General features: G+C 54.5%; 2 protein-coding genes across 2 annotated transcripts; one reads left to right on the top strand and one right to left on the bottom strand.

The window, feature by feature from the left end:
- Positions 1–265: 265 nt before the first annotated feature.
- B0H64DRAFT_332327 (auxin efflux carrier) lies at positions 266–1,688 on the top strand (the record flags this gene model as incomplete). Its single annotated transcript, XM_062801043.1, has 2 exons — positions 266–1,552; positions 1,608–1,688. The coding sequence occupies 2 exons, from the start codon at positions 266–268 to the stop codon at positions 1,686–1,688; spliced, it is 1,368 nt and encodes a 455-aa protein (XP_062653997.1).
- Positions 1,689–1,874: 186 nt separating this feature from the next.
- On the bottom strand, positions 1,875–3,268 carry B0H64DRAFT_427732 (uncharacterized protein; the record flags this gene model as incomplete). The annotated part of the gene is made up of 2 exons (XM_062805805.1): positions 2,945–3,268; positions 1,875–2,751 (listed from the first exon to the last, which is right to left on the bottom strand). The coding sequence occupies exons 1-2, from the start codon at positions 3,031–3,033 to the stop codon at positions 1,875–1,877; spliced, it is 966 nt and encodes a 321-aa protein (XP_062653996.1). The 5' UTR covers positions 3,034–3,268.
- Positions 3,269–20,561: the final 17,293 nt, after the last annotated feature.

Here is a 20,561-nt window from a genome sequence, read left to right as displayed (position 1 = left end):
CGTACCTCGTACCATGCCCCCCTGCCCCCCTTTTCGCCACCTCTAAACGTCATCGCCGAGAGAGGAAACTGCCCGTGTGCTCACCCCCGATGCTCGATCTCGTTGAAGATAGTGGCTAAAAATATTGTTATTGAGCAGGCCGTACCTGATTCTTTTACCGCCATTAATCGCCGAGAGTCGACGTTTAGGGCACAATACATACACCATCACCGGACACCAACACACGCACACCTCCTCTATACCTCCCTACCCGACCGCCGTCAACATGTCCACCGGCTTCCTCCCCTCCTTCATAGCCGCAGTCCAGGCCAGTGTATCGGTCCTCCTCGTCTTACTCTCAGGCGGAATAGCAGCCCATCTCAAGCTCATTGACCGCGTGGACACCAAGTCCATATCCAAAATCTGCGCCCGCATCTTCCTTCCGGCACTGCTGATCACCAAAGTTGGTTCCGAGCTCCATGCCTCGTCCGCCGGCAGGTACTTGGTGATCGTAGTATGGGGCATCATCGTCCACATCGTTTCCTTCTTGGTTGGCCTCTGGGGGCACCGCGTCTTGGGCATGCCCGACTTCGTCACTCCGGCAATCCTGATCAACAACAGCACAAGCTACCCATTACTTCTCATCACGGCACTCGAAGATACGGGGATTCTAGACTCACTCATCGTGACGGACGAGACCGCCAAACAACTCATGGAGCGAGCCAAGGCCTACCTCTTGGTCTACTCGACCATCAGCAATTGCGTGACTTTCGCCGTGGGGCCGCGCCTGATCGACTCGGAACACGCCGCTGAGGATGAGGATGAAGACGACAAAACGAGAGACAGTCAAGGCAATCGACATGCTCATATCTTTGCCGCGGTCCCAGATGAGGAAGCCAACGAGGAGACCCGGTTACTCGATAACCACCTGCCAAACAGGTCGCCACACCCCCGGCGACGTAGCTCCTTTTCCTTCTCACTGCCTAGGGAGAGCGGAAAGCCACAATCAACACCTGACCATCGGCGGCCTTGGTTTATGTCGCCCCAAAGATGGAACCGTCTGTCTGTCCGGGTCAAATGGTGGTTTCTATTCATCCTCGATTTCTTCAACACTCCACTGCTTGGGGCCATCATCGGCGCCGTTGTGGGCTTGGTTCCACAATTTCACCGCGCCTTTTTCAACAACGCGGACAACGGCGGCATATTTACCGCTTGGCTCACTTCGGCGTTAAAGTCCATCGGAGGGCTGTTTGTCACCCTGCCTGTTGTCGTCGCCGGAATCACCCTCTTCTGCTCCACCAAGGAGGCCCGAGACAACAACGAGAGCACCATGAACCTGCCACTCGGGACAACCCTGTACATCCTGTTCATCCGCTTCATCGCCTGGCCGGCTGTCTCTATCAGCACCATCTATGTCCTCGCGGCCAACACTAGTCTGCTCGGCTCCGACCCGATCCTGTGGTTTTGCCTCATGATGATGCCGACTGGGCCAAGCGCCATGAAGCTCATCACCCTGGTTCAGGTTGCTGAAGGGTCCAAGGAGAGCGAGAAAATGACTGTGAGACTACTGACGGTGAGTGGAGGCGTTTGTTGTCTGGCGGCTGCCACTAGCTATTAACATGATTCAGATATCCTATCTCATCTCGCCTGTGCTTTCGCTCACCGTGGCCGGGAGTTTGCTCGCCAGCCAGTCCGCGATCCCAAGCTGAGAAGGGAAGTCGAGCATGGCGACGGCAGATACCTTTGGACAAATTACTGCCAGGGATACAGCAACATCGTCATCGCGCTACGTCGCAGAGAAGTGAAGAAGCCGATCTTTCTGATCACCGACAAGGGCACTTTCTGTTTCAACACGCAGTTCCCATCAGACACTACTCGGAATCACGCGCCCAACGTCAAACCCTCAACCTAACAGGCCTCAGCCCCCTCTTCCCAAATGTCGTCCCGTTCAGCCCGCACCCATCCACCACACAAGCCGACGCCGTATGACAGAACTTAATCTTCCCCCCCTCCACCCGAAACAAATGACTATCCGGCATCGCCGCCTGGCCCTGCGTACGGTCCAGTCCCGGAAACCCCACAAACACACTCACCGCGCCGAGCACCACATCCACCACATACCTCCGATACGGCACCACGATCGTGCTCGGCCACACCATCACACACTCCCCCTCCACCACCTCCCCGCGCGCCGGCAACCCCCCTTCCAGCCTATAACACGGCTCCGCCGCCCACGGCACCACCACACTCACATCCCCAAACCGATCGAAATACGCATCCCCCAGCGCCTGCACCGCCCCGCGCTCCGCCGCCCGCTCCCCCTCCGGAATCTCCCCCCACGCCCCCTCCCCCTCACCAGCATTCAGCTCCAAAGTCCCCGTCGCATTAAACAGCCAGTCACCCGCGTTCGTCACCACCGACTCCACGAGCTGCAGCTCTAACCGCGCCCCATTCCCATCCACAACACCATCGTTGAGCGCCAGCACGAAGCGGGTATGAATAACATGCGGCCGCTCATCCGTCGCGGCGATGACCTCTGCGAAAGCGGCGCACTGGTCGGGGTCGTGGATGGTGCGCGCGAAGTCGATGCGCAGGGGGGTGGCGAGGGTGGAGGTGGTGAGTGGGGTAGCGAGGTTGTTTTCGAGGTAGATGAGGTTGGGGCCTGGGCTGGCGATGGTGGTGAGGAGAGAGGGGTCGCCGGCGCGTTGGGCGGCGAGGTAGGCCGAGGTGAGCGACTCGAGGAAGGGGCGGGTGCAGTTGGGGGTGGTGATGCTTGTGGGGGTGGTTGTGGTGGCGGTGGTGGTTGGGGGGAGGTGGGTGAGGAGGGGGAGGGTGGTGAGGAGGGTTGTGAGGAGGGACGGCATGGGGGGCTGTTGTTTGGGGGTCTTATCCGGCAAGGAGTTTGTTCGTCTTGGTGGTGGATGCTTGCTCATTAGAAAAGGGGTTTGTGTGCAGGGTTAAGTACCAGTTGGTCGGATCTAGGAGACAAAACTGGCACCCGAAGAGCTTGACATCACGACTGTTACACGCGGAGAGTGGAAATGCAGGTACCATGACGGTTAGATGAAGACCATGAGGAGATTGTCAAATCAGGGGTCGACCAGGCCAAACTACGGAAGACGATAGCCGCCACTGGGACATAACCCAGATTAGGCAGGTTATGCAGGGGGGGGCAGGTCGCGCAAAATAGGCAGACCCCCCATCGTTGCGATTGTAACGAATTTAGCCAATCAGAACCTCGACCCCCATTTTATCAATCCTTCTAACCACCAATTTTCCAGCTCTCTCCACAATAGGACCAAATGTATATGGAACTGGGTTAGATATAATCGCAGGCCCCTACATTGGGTGCAATTGCAGGGCACTGCACCGAGTGCAATTGCAGGGCACTGCACCGAGTGCAATTGCAGGGCACTGCGTTGGGTGCAATTGCAGGGCACTGCACCGAGTGTAATTGCAGGGCACTGCGTTGGGTGCAATTGTAGGGCCCTGCACCGAGTGCAATTATAGGGCACTACATCCAATTTGGTAGGTGCAATTACAAGGCACTGCACCGAGTGCACTCGTAAGGCACTGCATTTGGTGGGTGCAATCGCAGGGCACTGTACCGAGGGCAATTGCAGGGCACTGCGTTGGGTGTAAATGCAGGGCCCTGTACCGAGTGCAATTGTAGGGCACTGCGTTGGGTACGCCTCGGTACCGAAGTACTATCAGAAAGTTAAAAATCAGGCGAGAGGTCGAGCTCGATAATGATATAGCCGGTATCTCAATATGGTATATATGTATATCATGTGATAATTATGTCGTAAATCGCTAAATGTCAACCTGTTGTGTGGGGTGTACCTGGAATTAGTGGTGTAATTCTAAATGCTGCAAAAGCTGGGTAAGCTGGTTATATCCCAGTGGCGGCTATCGTCTTCCGTACAAACCCCGCCCGAGTTGCTCGCAGCCATAGATACAGTCCACCCCTAGTTTGTTCGTTAGTGTATGACTTGTAGTGGGCCACAACAAGGGTAATGAAGCCAATCAATTAAACTGTAGGAGATTTGATAAATACAAGCAAAGACTAGGAGATACCCAACGTCGCATACAAATTAGCCATACAAAAGAGTTACAATTAGTACCCAGTATATCCCCCCTAGTTGTAAATAACGGCCTGCAGCCTCCTCAGCATCGAATGGACCAGACGTAGTAGGAATTCGGCCGGCACTGCATCCTACGCCTCCTGAACTACAGCCTTAAGGGCCAACCCAGTAGGCCGTTGATAGTATTTGCATTCAAGCCAACGCTTCATCCAAACCCACACATACTCAATAGGGTTAAGATCTGGGCTGTAGGGTGGCCAGGCGACTACCGTGGCCCCGGGGAACTTTTCTGCTATAAATGCCTTAGTGGATTTAGACCCGTAGGCTAGGGCGTTATCCTATTGCACAGTTCAACCTAGATCTTCCATCCAAAACTGGTGGAAAAGAGGGAGAATCCGTTGCTAGTAGGTAGTCGATATAATCTTTCCCCATTTCTTATCCCAAACTACCGAGGTTCCTTTAGTATTAAAGTGGCGATACACCTCAAAACCACACACACCACCAAACACTTACAGTGGGTCACGTGCTACGCGCACGTTGTAATGTCAATGTTGTATGAGGGAGGAATTGGCTTAGAGAACAATCTTCAATACTACGGATCCTACGACCGTGGAATTAATGTACCTGCGTGTATAGCCTTCTGGTTAGAAGGCCGCGGTTATAACTACCGTAAAAAGAGGTTACTTTAATAAGTGCGGAAAAAGAAATAGAATTGTATACCCTTTAAACTCTGAGAGGGTTTAAGCCTCTGACTAAATATAAGGATGCCCTAGGCGGATAAACGTAATAAAGAAACGGAAAAAACGAAATTCTAGACTCTATATCCCTTTAGAGAGAGGGAGCTTGTTACCCTAGTTTATACTTCCCTTTCAAACTTATAATAGCTCCTACCTATAAGTTTAAATCTAATCCTTCTAACTATTATACTATATATACTCTATATACAATGCTAGGTTCTATAGGTAACGGTTATACTATATAGGTATATCTATTACTTCCCTTTATATAAGAGTCTAACCCTGCTACTATATCGGTGTGACGAACCTGTCTCTGGACCCGTCCTGTTAGGGTTCAGTATCGGTCGAAGGTATTCTCTCAAGGGTGCTTAGTGTGACGAACCTGTCTCTGGACCCGTCCTGTTAGGGTTCAGTATCGGTCGAAGGTATTCTCTCAAGGGTGCGTAGGTTCGGTGCAGCCAAAGGGTGCACAACAAAGACTTGTCTCAACAGTAGGCTCTCGAGCTTGTAGCGAACTGTAGTTGTGATTGCTAACTGGAGAACTCCCAGAGCTCTCCAGGACGAGTGACTATATACCTGTCTAATTCTTGAGTGCTCAGTGTGCTCAGTTCCTCTGAACACTGATCACACTGATCACTTAGAACGTCCTGTTCATCCTGATTGGTGATTGGGATCGCGGTGCTCACTGTGCTCAGTCTGCTTGGCGACTGAGCTCACTGATCACCCTGCTGCATCCCTGATTGGTTTGACTGGCCCGGGGCGTCCCGTGCCTTGGGCCCCACATGTTGGCATATCCGTGACACGATGCCCCTCCTCCAGGGCTGACGTCCCGTCGGCCGCATCCCCAGCCAACCTCCTGAAATAGCGCCAACAGTCCTCAATCCAATCTGGTTAGCAACTTCCTCCTTTTCCTTCCACACCATCCTTCATCATGACTGACGGCATAAGGAAACCGAAACGAAAACAAAAATCCAGCACTGAACGCCGTCGTACACGCGCGCGCATCTCCGAGCTCTTTGGTACCGAAATGGTGAAGTGTACTCGTTGCAAAGAAAAGAAACTTGCAACTTGTAAGGCGACCGACAATTCCGACGTCTGTGGTAATTGCTTGTCCGTTGGTAACCATTCGTGTGACGCATTCGGCTACCACGATTCCGCTGTCGAGCGTATGGTGATTGAGAAGCGCAATCTCGATCGTGAGGAGCAAGAGACTGCGGATGCGATCCGCACGCTGATGGCGAAAGCGGACCGCCTCCGTATCCAGCGTCGTGCTCTTGAGGACAGAGCGCTGGTGATGTTCAACCAGGAGGGGGAAGTGTTGGCGGAGCAAGAGCGCCGCGAGGTTTCTGGCGCGCAGCCGTCTTCGGGTGCTGTTGCTGTCCCCTCCTCCGGTCCCTTCTGGGATCAGGGGTGCGTCCTTCTTTCTTCCCCTTCTTTTTTTTTTTTTTTTTGGTCCCCCGGTTGACCGTGTTTAGCTTTTCGGACGACCCCTTCCTCGCCGGGGTCGACTTATCTGCGGGGTTTCCTTTGGTCGATCCGGGTTCCTCTGGTGGAACTCCTGAAGTTTCTCGGGGCAGTTGAGATTTGTAGCTGGTTGCCATGAATTGTCTTCTGGGCCGAAGTCTAGCCACTTGACCAAATACTCCAACTGTCCTTTCGTGATGCGTGAATCTAGGACTTCCTCAACGTCCCACTCCTCCTCTTCGTCTTCTGCCTCAGCGTCCTTGTCGAGTCGTGCGTTCTTGGGTGCTGGTTCCAGAAGCGAGATGTGGAAAACGTTGGTCCGTAGTCGCATTGTCGAGGGTAACGCGAGTGCGTAATTGTTCTCCGAAATCTTTTTGTCGATCTTGAACGGTCCGATTTTGCGAAAATCGAGTTTCCTGCTTGGTCGCTTTGTGTGAAGATTTCGAGAAATGAGGTAAACTTTGCCCCCCTCTTCTAGGCGAGGTCCCTCGAGCCTGTTTCTGTCGTAGAACTTCTTCATCCTGGTTCGTACGAACTCGAGTTCCTCCTTGAGCATCGCGTGCAGCGAGCTCATTTTGTCGGCTTTGACTGCCGCTCTGGGCACCGAGACTTCGGGCCCTTGTCGCAAATCTGCTTCGTAGCCGTAATTCGCGAAGAATGGTGTGACCTTCGTGGTCTCCGTGACGGTGGTGTTGTAGGCGAGTTGTGCCGTTGGCAACAGCTCGACCCAATCATCCTGCTGGAAGTTGACGTACAACCGTAGGTATTGTTCAACGATCTGGTTGAGTCGTTCCGTCTGTCCGTCCGTTTGTGGGTGATAAGCAGTCGAAAGCTTACTCTTCGTACCCAGCTTCGTCATCAGAGCTTGCCAAAACTTTGATGCGAACTTCGTGTCTCTGTCTGTGATCCATTCTTCCGGCCATCCGTGGACCGAGGTGATGTTGCGATAGATCACGTCTGCGAGTTGTTCTGCTGACCATGTCTCCTTGTAAGGGAGGAAGTAACTCCACTTGGTGAGCCTGTCCACCATTGTGAGGATGCTGTCGTATTCCACTCCCGTTACTGAGTCCTTGGAGACTGGCAGTTTGGTGATGAAGTCCATCGTCACCGAGCTCCATGGTCGTTCTGCGACTGGCAATGGTTGCAACAGCCCATATGGTTTGTGTCGTCCTGGTTTGCTTCGTCCGCAGAGGTCGCACTCTGCTAGGACTGCTTCTGTCGCCTGCTTGATTCCTGGGAAGTCGTAATTCTGCTTGACTTTTGCAATTGTTTTGCTGATTCCCATGTGTCCTCCGAGTCTCGACTCGTGGATCTTTCGAATGAGCTCCTTTTGGTCACCAAGCCTGACGTAGGCCTTGTCGTGGTACCAGAGTCTCGTTCCATCAAGTCGCAATCCCGCGATCTTGGATTCTGGCTCTTCTTGCCATGCATCGCGCTCGCCGTCCGCGATGACTCCTTGGAAATCTTGTTCCAATCGTTGTTCCCTGAAGGCCGCACAGCATTCTACAAACGGTTGCAGAGGCCTAGCTTCGGGATCTTCCGACTGTCGCTGAAGTGCTGCGATCTCGTAGTCTTCAGTCGGTTGGGAAGCGTGCCGTAGCGATCCGTCTGTCTGTTGATGTAGCAATGGTGGTGAGGCTTCAGACGTGTTGTCGTGATGATCCGCTCTCCTACTCAAGGCGTCCGCTCGTGCGTTCTCTGAGCCTTTCTTGTAGTGGATCATGAAGTTGAATTCGGACAGAAATTCTGCCCACCGAGTTTGTCGTCCGTTCAGCACCTTCGTGGTGGTGAAGTATCGTAAGTTCTTGTGGTCCGTGTACACCTGGACTTCGTGTGTCGTGCCGCTGAGGTATGGTCTCCATTCCTGAAATGCTTCGATGATTGCGAGAAGCTCCTTGTCGTGGATCGGGTAGTTGAGCCTTGGTCCTTCGAGTTTCTTGGAGAAGAACGCAACTGGATGCAGCTTGCCGTCCTTGTCCCTCTGACCAAGTTGTCCTCCGATCGCGAAGTCCGAAGCATCAGCCTCGACTTCGAAAGGCGTGCTTGGATCGGGCAGCATGAGCACCGGGTCGGCGATGATCGCATCGCGGATCCGCTGGAAAGCCTGCTCGTGCTCCTGCTTCCACTGGAATGTGGCATCCTTCTTCGTGAGTTCGTGTAGAGGTCTCGCGATGTCGCCGAAGTTCTTGATGAACATCCGGACAAAGTTGGCGAATCCGATGAATCCTCTGACCTCTGTGGCGTTTGTTGGTGTCGGCCACGTCCTGACAGCTTCCAGTTTCTCGGGTTCGATCTTGACCCATCCTGGGGAGATTTCGTAACCCAGAAACACTGTCTTTTTGACATGAAACTCGCTCTTGTCCTTGTTGACTGACAACTTGTGCTCATGCAGTGCATCCAGCACCTGCTGCACATGCTTCTTGTGTTCTTCGAGTGTCTTGGAGTAGATGAGAATGTCATCCAAGTAACAGACTGCAAATTTATCGAGGCAATGTCGTATTGCGTGGTCGATAGCGGCTTGAAATGTCGCTGGTGCGTTGGTCAACCCAAACGGCATGACGAGGTACTCGTAGTGCCCGTAGGGTGTCCGAAAAGCCGTCTTCCATTCGTCTCCTTCCTTGATGCGGATGTGGGCGTACGCTGTCGGAAGATCGAGGCGCGTGAAGTATTGTGCCCCTGACAGTTGATCTCGGAGTCTCGAGATCAGTGGCAGTGGGTAGCGGTTCTTCACCGTCTCGTTGTTCAACTGTCGGTAGTCCACACACATCCTGAGCTTCCCATCCTTCTTTGGAACGAAGAGGACTGGGTAGCCTGCTGGAGATGTCGATGGTCTGATGTGTCCTATCTCGAGATTCTTTTCGAGATAACTCCTCAACTCTGCATCTTGCTTCTCGTTGGTGTGGTACACCTTGAAAAACTTCAACTGGGCTCCTTCCTTGAGTTTGATCTCGTGATCCCAAGGTCCGTGGTCTGGTAGCCCTGCAAGATGTTTTGCCGTGAACGCCGGGTGCCCCTTGTAGTCGTCTGGGATCTGCCCCGTCTTTGCGTTCTTCGCTGTACCCTCGTAGTACGCGAACTTGTTGTTCCCAGGCTCGATGCTTGCCGCTTCGAGTTCCCTGACTTCTGTCGCTGCCAGCTCGATGCTTGCTGCTTCGAGCTGATTGACCCACTGCTCGTGTTTGAGCATTCCGTGTTCGTCGACTGAGACGACGGCGATGGTTCGTTCCTCCCGTGTCTGCTTCTTTCGTCGTGTGCCGCTTCTTCCGGATTTCAGAGTGCGTGGTTCTGCACTGGCTGCTTCCTGCGGTGGGCCCGTAGAGGGGGTTCGTTCTGACCCGCTGCTCTCCCGTGGCTCCTGTTCTGCGCGTTCTCCCATCGCGTTGGTCGGATGCTCCCGCTGTTCCCGCGGTCGCAGATGGCCATCTCCCTTCCAACTGATGTCTGGGTCGTAGTCCTTGTGCCATGGGCGTCCGAGGATCATGTCTTTCTCTGGCCCCATGTCCACAATGTCGAATACCACTTGGGTGGTTTTTCCTTCCACCTCGATGTCGAGTGGTTCTGTTTCTCGTCGTACCCATTGCGTGTCGAATGGTCCTTTGACGACGTGTGGTTGCTTCTTGATCCTCCATGGGATTCTGAGTTGATTCACAAATGTGGGCGCAATGAGATCCATCTGCGCTCCTCCATCCACTAACGCGAGGGCTTCGATCTTCCCCCATCGCGCTGTGATCCAGAGCCTGTTGTCTGGCTTGGTGCTTCGTACAGCAGCTACTTCGTGTTCGTCTGCTGGGAGGTCGTTGTAAGGCTTCTGCTTGCGCCAGTTCTTCCTGTACTGCGCAGCCTGTCTCCGTTGTTGTGGAGTTAGAGATTTCCGGGCCCCTCGGAGGGCCCTGAGCCGTTTCCCAAGCTCGCGTAGTACTTCAAGGCGTCCCTGTCCGCACCTTGGCTTGCGGCATCAATCGTCTGGTGTTCTTGGAGCCATTGGGCCGCCCATGTCTCAACTGGGCGTCTCTCGTTCCTTCGGAACGCTCTTGTCCTCTGGTGTGGCTTCCTCTGGGATTGCTGTTCCATGTATCCCCAGATTTTCTCGTCGGCGTGTGATAGGCAGTCTGCACTTCGGCATTCGTCGACTCCTACGCCTGTCATACAGCGTCGGGGCCAGGCTGCCTTGGGCTTGACCCTTAGCCTGCCCTCGTGAGTGCGTTGGGTGTCCCACAACATGCTTGCGGGAGCGTCGCCGCTGTCGTATACCCATCTGATGGGCAGGGGTTGCATTCCCTTTTCTTCTCTTGTGGGCCAGAAACTGTTGCGAAATTTGTCCTGGAAGTGGTACCGACATTCGTGCGCGATGCACTGGAACCAGGGCAGGTAGATGTGACTTTCTTTTCGTGGGTCCACCCGCTCGTGGTCTTCTGGTAACAACTGGAATCCCTCCGTGTTGTTCTCGCCCCGAAAACCCCACCATTCAAGGTCGGAGGTTTGTCGTCCGGCGCGCACGATGTGCTGATGTCGCGTCCAGTATTCTTCCCAGCTCTGCTGTTTTCTTCCTTTCGCCGCATTCTGTTCCTGTGCGTAGTCGAAAAGTTGCTCGGGGTATCGTACTCCGTTTTCGTATCCTTCCGCCTCTTCGGTGGGTCCATCCCACGGTGTGTGGTGCGGAAGTGCCTGGCGGATGTCGTCCTGCAAGGCCTGTGCCTCTCTTAATGTCTTTTCGACGTGATCCCCGGCCCTGTTGTTGGCCTCGGTGATCTCTTGGACTCGTTCCCTGGCGAAATCGAGTTCCGCGCAAAGTCGTCCGTACTGGTCGTTCCTTCTCTGGAGAAGTTGCTCGAGTTCTTCTTTCTCTCTTGACAACTCCTCGATCCTTTGCCGTTGGCTTAGGACCTTCTGTTGCAGAAAAATGAGGTTCGGGCTGACTCCTCCTTCACCCTCGTGGGTTCGCCATTGCCCGTCCTCTTGCTGAACCAGGGTGATGCCCCAGTCCTCAGCGACTTGTCGGATGTGCCGCGGGGGAGCCAGTTCTCCCTCGTCATCCGTTTCGATGAAAGCGTGATGGGCGGTGTCATTTCCCTCCTGGTGGTTGCTGCTCATCAAGTCTTCTTGATCCGAGTCGGTGAGTTCATCGTCCTGCTCGATGACTCGGTCAATGTCGATTTCGAGGTCGTCCTGCGTGTAGCTGGCGGCTGCGACCTCCAGAAACCGGGTTCTTCTTCCGACCGTGTTTTGGTCGATGGTGGCAGCTTCCTTCCCTGGAACCGGTCTCCACTCTTTCTTGCTGCGGCAGTCGCGTTTGAAGTGACCCTTCTTGCCGCAATTGTAGCAAGTGATGCCTGATTTGTCCTTGGCACCATCTCTCTTTCCTGCCCATTGTGCCTGGGCAGCGCTGACGTCCATGGGTCCCGAGTGAGTGCCGTACGACGTGCTCTGGTGCTGGCGTTTCTTTTTGTCGTTGGGTTTGTGGTAGCCTGCGGATCGCTGAGTCTCGCTGCCCTTCTTCTGTTGTTTGCGGGCGAACTGTCGGTCGTCAATCTTGACAGCCATGGCGATGTACTCGTCGAGCGTGTCAGGTCGGCTCTCCTTGTAGAGCTCGTCCTTGACCTCCTCCTTCAGTCCTCCGTAGAACAGGTGCATCAGCCCCTCGTCGTCTATCTCTGCCTTCATGGAGTCTTGTCGGAAAATCGTGGCGTAGGCGGTGGCTGACCTAGTCTGCTTCAGCCGTCCTAGCCGTTCCTGGGCGTGCAACTTCTCGTCCTTGTCGCCGAACACCTTCTGAATCTCACTCTCGAACTCGGAGTAGTTCTCGAAGACCTTTTTGGTGAAGGGTTTGTGGATTGCTCCGCCGAGGAAATCACTCAGTGTTCCCGTGAACCACTTGAGGGCCTTGTCCTTGAGTCGGGTGGCGGCGTATCTGGTCTTGGATTCCTCAGTGGCGAACTGGTGCGAGTTGTGGTCGAGATAGTTCCGCATCTCCGTGATCCAACCTGGCAAGGCTTCCTGGTCGCCCCCGTACTTCTCGGGTTGCTCCAATTTGACCTTCGTCTTGGCCGGGTCCTTGGTGTGGACCTCGGTCGCCGCAAGTCGGGCTGCCAATGCCGCGTTGCTGGCCTTGGTCTTCGCAAGCTCTTCTTCAGTTTCGTCGAGTCGTTCGGTGACTCTCTGAAGCGCGGCCGTGATCTGGCCCGGCGTCGGTTGAGTTGCCATGTCGTTTTACCTTCGAGCCTGAACTGTAACAGATCAAAGGGAGTTAGCAACGTGTGACGAACCTGTCTCTGGACCCGTCCTGTTAGGGTTCAGTATCGGTCGAAGGTATTCTCTCAAGGGTGCGTAGGTTCGGTGCAGCCAAAGGGTGCACAACAAAGACTTGTCTCAACAGTAGGCTCTCGAGCTTGTAGCGAACTGTAGTTGTGATTGCTAACTGGAGAACTCCCAGAGCTCTCCAGGACGAGTGACTATATACCTGTCTAATTCTTGAGTGCTCAGTGTGCTCAGTTCCTCTGAACACTGATCACACTGATCACTTAGAACGTCCTGTTCATCCTGATTGGTGATTGGGATCGCGGTGCTCACTGTGCTCAGTCTGCTTGGCGACTGAGCTCACTGATCACCCTGCTGCATCCCTGATTGGTTTGACTGGCCCGGGGCGTCCCGTGCCTTGGGCCCCACATGTTGGCATATCCGTGACACTTAGGTTCGGTGCAGCCAAAGGGTGCACAACAAAGACTTGTCTCAACAGTAGGCTCTCGAGCTTGTAGCGAACTGTAGTTGTGATTGCTAACTGGAGAACTCCCAGAGCTCTCCAGAACGAGTGACTATATACTATCTAATTCCTAGGTACCTCTGTACCTGGATCTGCGTGATCCGTGGTGGGTCGTCAACAGATCCAGGAGGCCGAGCCCCTTGATCTGTTACCACTGCCGTGGTCTGTCCATAGATCATTGTAACCACCACAGATCTCCTTCTCATTGGTAGCTAGGCGTCCCGTCTTGATTGGCCCGGGACGCTGCCAGCGCGCCCCGCTGGCCGGCTGCATGTGACCATATCCGTGACACGATGCCCCTCCCCAGGTCTTCCGTCCCGGAAGGCTCGTTGGTTTTCCCCCTTCTTAAGTAGCGCCAACATTCTTTGCCTAACCCTGGTGAGTTTCGCTATCCTCTTGTCCAATCCTGCCTTCGTCGCCCGTCATGCCTCCTAACCGAGTGCGTAAACAGCGGCCAAAAACCAGCACCGAGCGTCGTGCCGATCTTGCTACTCGCATCCGTTTCTTGGGTGACGCTATGCCCCGTTGTTCCTATTGCCAAGAGCACAACTCGTCGTGTGTGGTGGCCGAAGACTCCAATCGGTGCGCCTCCTGTGTTGCTGCTAACCGTCGCGGCTGCGACTGGAACGGTATCGCGGATTCGACGATCCGTTCTTTCGCCAACGAGAAGAACAAGTTGGACTTGGAGCGTGCGGCGGCTTTGGCCGAGCAGAATCGAGTCGTGGCAGCCTTGGGTCAGGTTACGGCGAAACTGGCCCGTCTGGATTCGCAAACGCGCGCGTTTCAGGAGCGTGTTCGGAAAGCGTTTGAGCGTGAGGATACCGCCATTCGGGAACTGGAGGCCGAGGAGGCGGCTGCTGTGGCCTCGCTCGCCGTTCCTTCCGTGGCTGAAGAGTTGGTCACCTCCCTCCTCAACAGACCGCCTTACTGATTGTCTCCTAGGCCCTCCTTCGACGATTGGCTCGCCGGGGTCGATCCTTCTTTGGTATTCCCTGTGGTCGGTCAGGGTTCCTCTGGTGGAACTCCTGAAGTTTCTCGGGGCAGTTGAGGTTGGTAGCTGGTTGCCATGAATTGTCTTCTGGGCCAAAGTCCAGCCACTTGACCAAATACTCCAACTGTCCTTTCGTGATGCGTGAATCTAGGACTTCCTCAACGTCCCACTCCTCCTCTTCGTCCTCTGCCTCGGCGTCCTTGTCGAGTCGTGCGTCCTTGGGTGCTGGCTCCAGAAGCGAGATGTGGAAAACGTTGGTCCGTAGTCGCATTGTCAAGGGTAACGCGAGTGCGTAGTTGTTCTCCGAAATCTTCTTGTCGATTTTGAACGGTCCGACTTTGCGGAAGTCGAGCTTCCTACTTGGTCGTTTCGTGCGAAGATTTCGAGAAATGAGGTAAACTTTGCCCCCCTCTTCTAGGCGAGGTCCCTCGAGCCTGTTCCTGTCGTAGAACTTCTTCATCCTGGTTCGTACGAACTCGAGTTCCTCCTTGAGCATCGCGTGCAGCGAGCTCATTTTGTCGGCTTTGACTGCCGCTCTGGGCACCGAAACCTCGGGCCCTTGTCGCAAATCTGCTTCGTAGCCGTAATTCGCGAAGAATGGCGTGACCTTGGTGGTCTCCGTGACGGTGGTGTTGTAGGCGAGTTGTGCCGTTGGCAACAGCTCGACCCAATCATCCTGCTGGAAGTTGACGTACAACCGTAGGTATTGCTCGACGATCTGGTTGAGTCGTTCCGTCTGTCCGTCCGTTTGTGGGTGATAAGCAGTCGAAAGTTTACTCTTCGTACCCAGCTTCGTCATCAGAGCTTGCCAAAACTTTGATGCGAACTTCGTGTCTCTGTCCGTGATCCATTCTTCTGGCCATCCGTGGACCGAGGTGATGTTGCGGTAGATCACGTCTGCGAGTTGTTCTGCTGACCATGTCTCCTTGTAAGGGAGGAAGTAACTCCACTTGGTGAGTCTGTCCACCATTGTGAGGATGCTGTCGTATTCCACTCCCGTTACTGAGTCCTTGGAGACTGGCAGTTTGGTGATGAAGTCCATCGTCACCGAACTCCATGGTCGTTCTGCGACTGGCAGTGGCTGCAATAGCCCGTACGGCTTGTGTCGTCCTGGTTTGCTTCGTTTACAGAGGTCGCATTCTGCTAGGACCCCTTCTGCCGTCTGCTTGATTCCTGGGAAGTCGTAGTTCTGCTTGACTTTCGCAATTGTCTTGCCGATTCCCATGTGTCCTCCGAGTCTTGACTCGTGGATCTTTCGAATGAGCTCCTTTTGGTCACCCAGCCTGACATAGGCCTTGTCGTGGTACCAGAGCCTCGTTCCTTCAAGTCGCAACCCTGCGATCTTGGATTCCTGGCTCTTCTTGCCATGCATCGCGTTCGTCGTCCGCGATGATTCCTTGGAAGTCTCGTTCCAGTCGTTGTTCTCTGAAGGCCGCACAGCATTCTACAAACGGTTGCAGAGGCCTGGCTTCGGGATCTTCCGACTGTTGCTGAAGTGCTGCGATCTCGTAGTCTTCAGTTGGTTGGGAAGCGTGCCGTAGCGATCCGTCTGTCTGTTGATGTAGCAATGGTGGTGAGACTTCAGACGTGTTGTCGTGGTGATCCGCTCTCCTACTCAAGGCATCTGCTCGTGCGTTCTCTGAGCCTTTCTTGTAGTGGATCGTGAAGTTGAATTCGGACAGAAATTCTGCCCATCGAGTCTGTCGTCCGTTCAGCACCTTGGTGGTGGTGAAGTATCGTAAGTTCTTGTGGTCTGTGTACACCTGAACTTCGTGTGTCGTGCCGCTGAGGTATGGTCTCCATTCCTGAAATGCTTCGATGATTGCGAGAAGCTCCTTGTCGTGGATCGGGTAGTTGAGCCTTGGTCCTTCGAGTTTCTTGGAGAAGAACGCAACTGGATGAAGCTTGCCGTCCTTGTCTCTCTGACCAAGTTGTCCTCCGATCGCGAAGTCCGAAGCATCAGCCTCGACTTCGAAAGGTGTGCTTGGATCAGGCAGCATGAGCACCGGGTCGGCGATGATCGCATCGCGGATCCGCTGGAAAGCCTGCTCGTGCTCCTGCTTCCACTGGAATGTGGCATCCTTTTTGGTAAGTTCGTGCAGAGGTCTCGCGAAGTCGCCAAAATTCTTGATGAACATTCTGACGAAGTTGGCGAATCCGATAAATCCTCTGACCTCCGTGGCGTTCGTCGGTGTCGGCCACGTCTTGACAGCTTCCAGTTTCTCGGGTTCGATCTTGACCCATCCCGGGGAGATTTCGTAACCCAGAAATACTGTCTTCTTGACATGAAACTCGCTCTTGTCCTTGTTGACTGACAATTTGTGCTCGTGCAGTGCGTCCAGCACCTGCCGTACGTGTTTCTTGTGTTCTTCGAGTGTCTTGGAGTAGATGAGAATGTCATCCAAGTAACAGACTGCAAATTTATCGAGGCAATGTCGAATTGCGTGGTCGATAGCGGCTTGAAACGTCGCTGGTGCGTTGGTCAACCCAAATGGCATAACGAGGTACTCGTAGTGTCCGTAGGGTGTCCGAAAAGCCGTCTTCCATTCGTCTCCTTCCTTGATGCGGATGTGGGCGTACGCTGTTGGAAGGTCGAGTCGCGTGAAGTGTTGTGCTCCTGACAGCTGATCTCGAAGCCTCGAAATCAGTGGCAGCGGGTATCGGTTCTTCACCGTCTCGTTGTTCAACTGTCGGTAGTCCACACACATCCTGAGTTTCCCATCCTTCTTTGGAACGAAGAGGACTGGGTAGCCTGCTGGAGATGTCGATGGTCTGATGTGTCCTATCTCGAGGTTCTTTTCGAGATAGCTCCTCAACTCTGCATCTTGCTTCTCGTTGGTGTGGTACACCTTGAAAAATCTCAACTGGGCTCCTTCCTTGAGTCTGATCTCGTGATCCCAAGGTCCGTGGTCTGGTAGCCCTGCAAGATGTTTTGCCGTGAACGCCGGGTGCCCCTTGTAGTCGTCTGGGATCTGCCCCGTCTTTGCGTTCTTCGCCGTACCTTCGTAGTACGCGAACTTGTTGTTCCCAGGCTCGATGCTTGCTGCTTCGAGTTCCCTGACTTCTTCTGCTGCCAGCTCGATGCTTGCCGCTTCGAGCTGATTGACCCATTGTTCATGTTTGAGCATTCCGTGCTCGTCGACTGAGACGACGGCGATGGTTCGTTCCTCCCGTGCCTGCTTCTTTCGTCGTGTGCCGCTTCTTCCGGACTCCAGAGTGCGTGGTTCTGCACTGGCTGCTTCCTGCGGTGGGCCCGTAGAGGGGGTTCGTTCTGACCCGCTGCTCTTCCGTGGCTCCTGTTCTGCGCGTTCTCCCATCAAGCTGGTCGGATGCTCCCGTTGTTTCCGCGGTCGCAGATGGCCATCTCCCTTCCAGCTGATGTCTGGGTCGTAATCCTCATGCCATGGGCGTCCGAGAATCATGTCTTTCTTTGGTCCCATGTTCACGATGTCGAACACCACTTGGGTGGTTTTTCCTTCCACCTCAATGTCGAGTGGTTCTGTCTCTCGTCGTACCCATTGTGTGTCGAATGGTCCCTTGACGACGTGTGGTTGCTTCTTGATCCTCCATGGGATTCTGAGTTGATTCACAAATGTGGGCGAGATGAGATCCATCTGCGCTCCTCCATCCACTAACGCGAGGGCTTCGATCTTCCCCCATCGCGCTGTGATCCAGAGCCTGTTGTCTGGCTTGGTGCTTCGTACAGCAGCTACTTCGTGTTCGTCTGCTGGGAGGTCGTTGTAAGGCTTCTGCTTGCGCCAGTTCTTCCTGTACTGCGCAGCCTGTCTTCGTTGTTGTGGAGTTAAAGATTTCCGGGCCCCTCGGAGGGCCCTGAGCCGTTTCCCAAGCTCTCGTGGTGTTTCAAGGCGTCCCTGTCCGCACCTTGGCTTGCGGCGTCAATCGTCTGGTGTTCTTGGAGCCATTGGGCCGCCCATGCCTCAACTGGGCGCCTCTCGTTCCTTCGGGATGCTCTCGTCCTCTGGTGTGGCTTCCTCTGGGATTGCTGTTCCATGTATCCCCAGATCTTCTCGTCGGCGTGTGATAGGCAGTCTGCGCTTCGGCATTCGTCGACTCCTACGCCTGTCATATAGCGTCGAGGCCAGGCTGCCTTGGGTTTAACCCTCAGCCTGCCCTCGTGAGTGCGTTGGGTGTCCCACAACATGCCTGCGGGAGCGTCGCCGCTGTCGTATACCCATCTGATGGGCAGGGGTTGCATTCCCTTTTCTTCTCTTGTGGGCCAGAAACTGTTGCGAAATTTGTCCTGGAAGTGGTACCGACATTCGTGCGTGATGCACTGGAACCAGGGCAGGTAGATGTGACTTTCTTTTCGTGGGTCCACCCGCTCGTGGTCTTCTGATAACAACTGGAATCCCTCCGTGTTGTTCTCGCCCCGAAAACCCCACCATTCAAGGTCGGAGGTCTGTCGTCCGGCGCGCACGATGTGCTGATGTCGCGTCCAGTATTCTTCCCAGCTCTGCTGTTTTCTTCCTTTCGCCGCATTCTGTTCCTGTGCGTAGTCGAAAAGTTGCTCGGGGTATCGTACTCCGTTTTCGTATCCTTCCGCCTCTTCGGTGGGTCCATCCCACGGTGTGTGGTGCGGAAGTGCCTGGCGGATGTCGTCCTGCAAGGCCTGTGCCTCTCTTAATGTCTTTTCGACGTGATCCCCGGCCCTGTTGTTGGCCTCGGTGATCTCTTGGACTCGTTCCCTGGCGAAATCGAGTTCCGCGCAAAGTCGTCCGTACTGGTCGTTCCTTCTCTGGAGAAGTTGCTCGAGTTCTTCTTTCTCTCTTGACAACTCCTCGATCCTTTGTCGTTGGCTTAGGACCTTCTGTTGCAGAAAAATGAGGTTCGGGCTGACTCCTCCTTCACCCTCGTGGGTTCGCCATTGCCCGTCCTCTTGCTGAACCAGGGTGATGCCCCAGTCCTCAGCGACTTGTCGGATGTGCCGCGGGGGAGCCAGTTCTCCCTCGTCATTCGTTTCGATGAAAGCATGGTGGGCGGTGTCGTTTCCCTCCTGGTGGTTGCTGCTCATCAAGTCTTCTTGATCCGAGTCGGTGAGTTCATCGTCCTGCTCGATGACTCGGTCAATGTCGATTTCGAGGTCGTCCTGCGTGTAGCTGGCGGCTGCGACCTCCAGAAACCGGGTTCTTCTTCCGACCGTGTCTTGGTCGATGGTGGCAGCTTCCTTCCCTGGAACCGGTCTCCACTCTTTCTTGCTGCGGCAGTCACGTTTGAAGTGACCCTTCCTCCCGCAGTTGTGACAGGTGATGCCTGATTTGTCCTTGGCACCACCTCTCTTTCCTGCCCACTGTGCCTGGGCAGCGCTGACGTCCATGGGTCCCGAGTGCGTGCCGTATGACGTGCTCTGGTGCTGGCGTTTCTTTTTGTCGTTGGGCTTGTGGTAGCCTGCGGATCGCTGAACCTCGCTGCCCTTCTTCTGTTGTTTGCGGGCGAACTGTCGGTCGTCAATCTTGACAGCCATGGCGATGTACTCGTCGAGTGTGTCGGGTCGGCTCTCCTTGTAGAGCTCGTCCTTGACCTCCTCCTTCAGCCCTCCGTAGAACAGGTGCATCAGCCCCTCGTCGTCTATCTCTGCCTTCATGGAGTCTTGTCGGAAAATCGTGGCGTAGGCGGTGGTTGACCTAGTCTGCTTCAGCCGTCCTAGCCGTTCCTGGGCGTGTAACTTCTCGTCCTTGTCGCCGAACACCTTCTGAATCTCACTCTCGAACTCGGAGTAGTTCTCGAAGACCTTTTTGGTGAAGGGTTTGTGGATTGCTCCGCCGAGGAAATCACTCAGTGTTCCCGTGAACCACTTGAGGGCCTTGTCCTTGAGTCGGGTGGCGGCGTATCTGGTCTTGGATTCCTCAGTGGCGAACTGGTGCGAGTTGTGGTCGAGATAGTTCCGCATCTCCGTGATCCAACCTGGCAAGGCTTCCTGGTCGCCCCCGTATTTCTCGGGTTGCTCCAATTTGACCTTCGTCTTGGCCGGGTCCTTGGTGTGGACCTCGGTCGCCGCAAGTCGGGCTGCCAATGCCGCGTTGCTGGCCTTGGTCTTCGCAAGCTCTTCTTCAGTTTCGTCGAGTCGTTCGGTGACTCTCTGAAGCGCGGCCGTGATCTGGCCCGGCGTCGGTTGAGTTGCCATGTCGTTTTACCTTCGAGCCTGAACTGTAACAGATCAAAGGGAGTTAGCAACGTGTGACGAACCTGTCTCTGGACCCGTCCTGTTAGGGTTCAGTATCGGTCGAAGGTATTCTCTCAAGGGTGCTTAGGTTCGGTGCAGCCAAAGGGTGCACAACAAAGACTTGTCTCAACAGTAGGCTCTCGAGCTTGTAGCGAACTGTAGTTGTGATTGCTAACTGGAGAACTCCCAGAGCTCTCCAGAACGAGTGACTATATACTATCTAATTCCTAGGTACCTCTGTACCTGGATCTGCGTGATCCGTGGTGGGTCGTCAACAGATCCAGGAGGCCGAGCCCCTTGATCTGTTACCACTGCCGTGGTCTGTCCATAGATCATTGTAACCACCACAGATCTCCTTCTCATTGGT

The sequence above is a fragment of the Chaetomium fimeti genome, assembly GCF_033439085.1.
Source record: "Chaetomium fimeti strain CBS 168.71 chromosome Unknown B0H64scaffold_13, whole genome shotgun sequence".
In the NCBI taxonomy this organism is placed as follows: Eukaryota; Fungi; Ascomycota; class Sordariomycetes; order Sordariales; family Chaetomiaceae; genus Chaetomium; species Chaetomium fimeti.
This window is presented reverse-complemented; position numbering and strand designations above follow the sequence as displayed.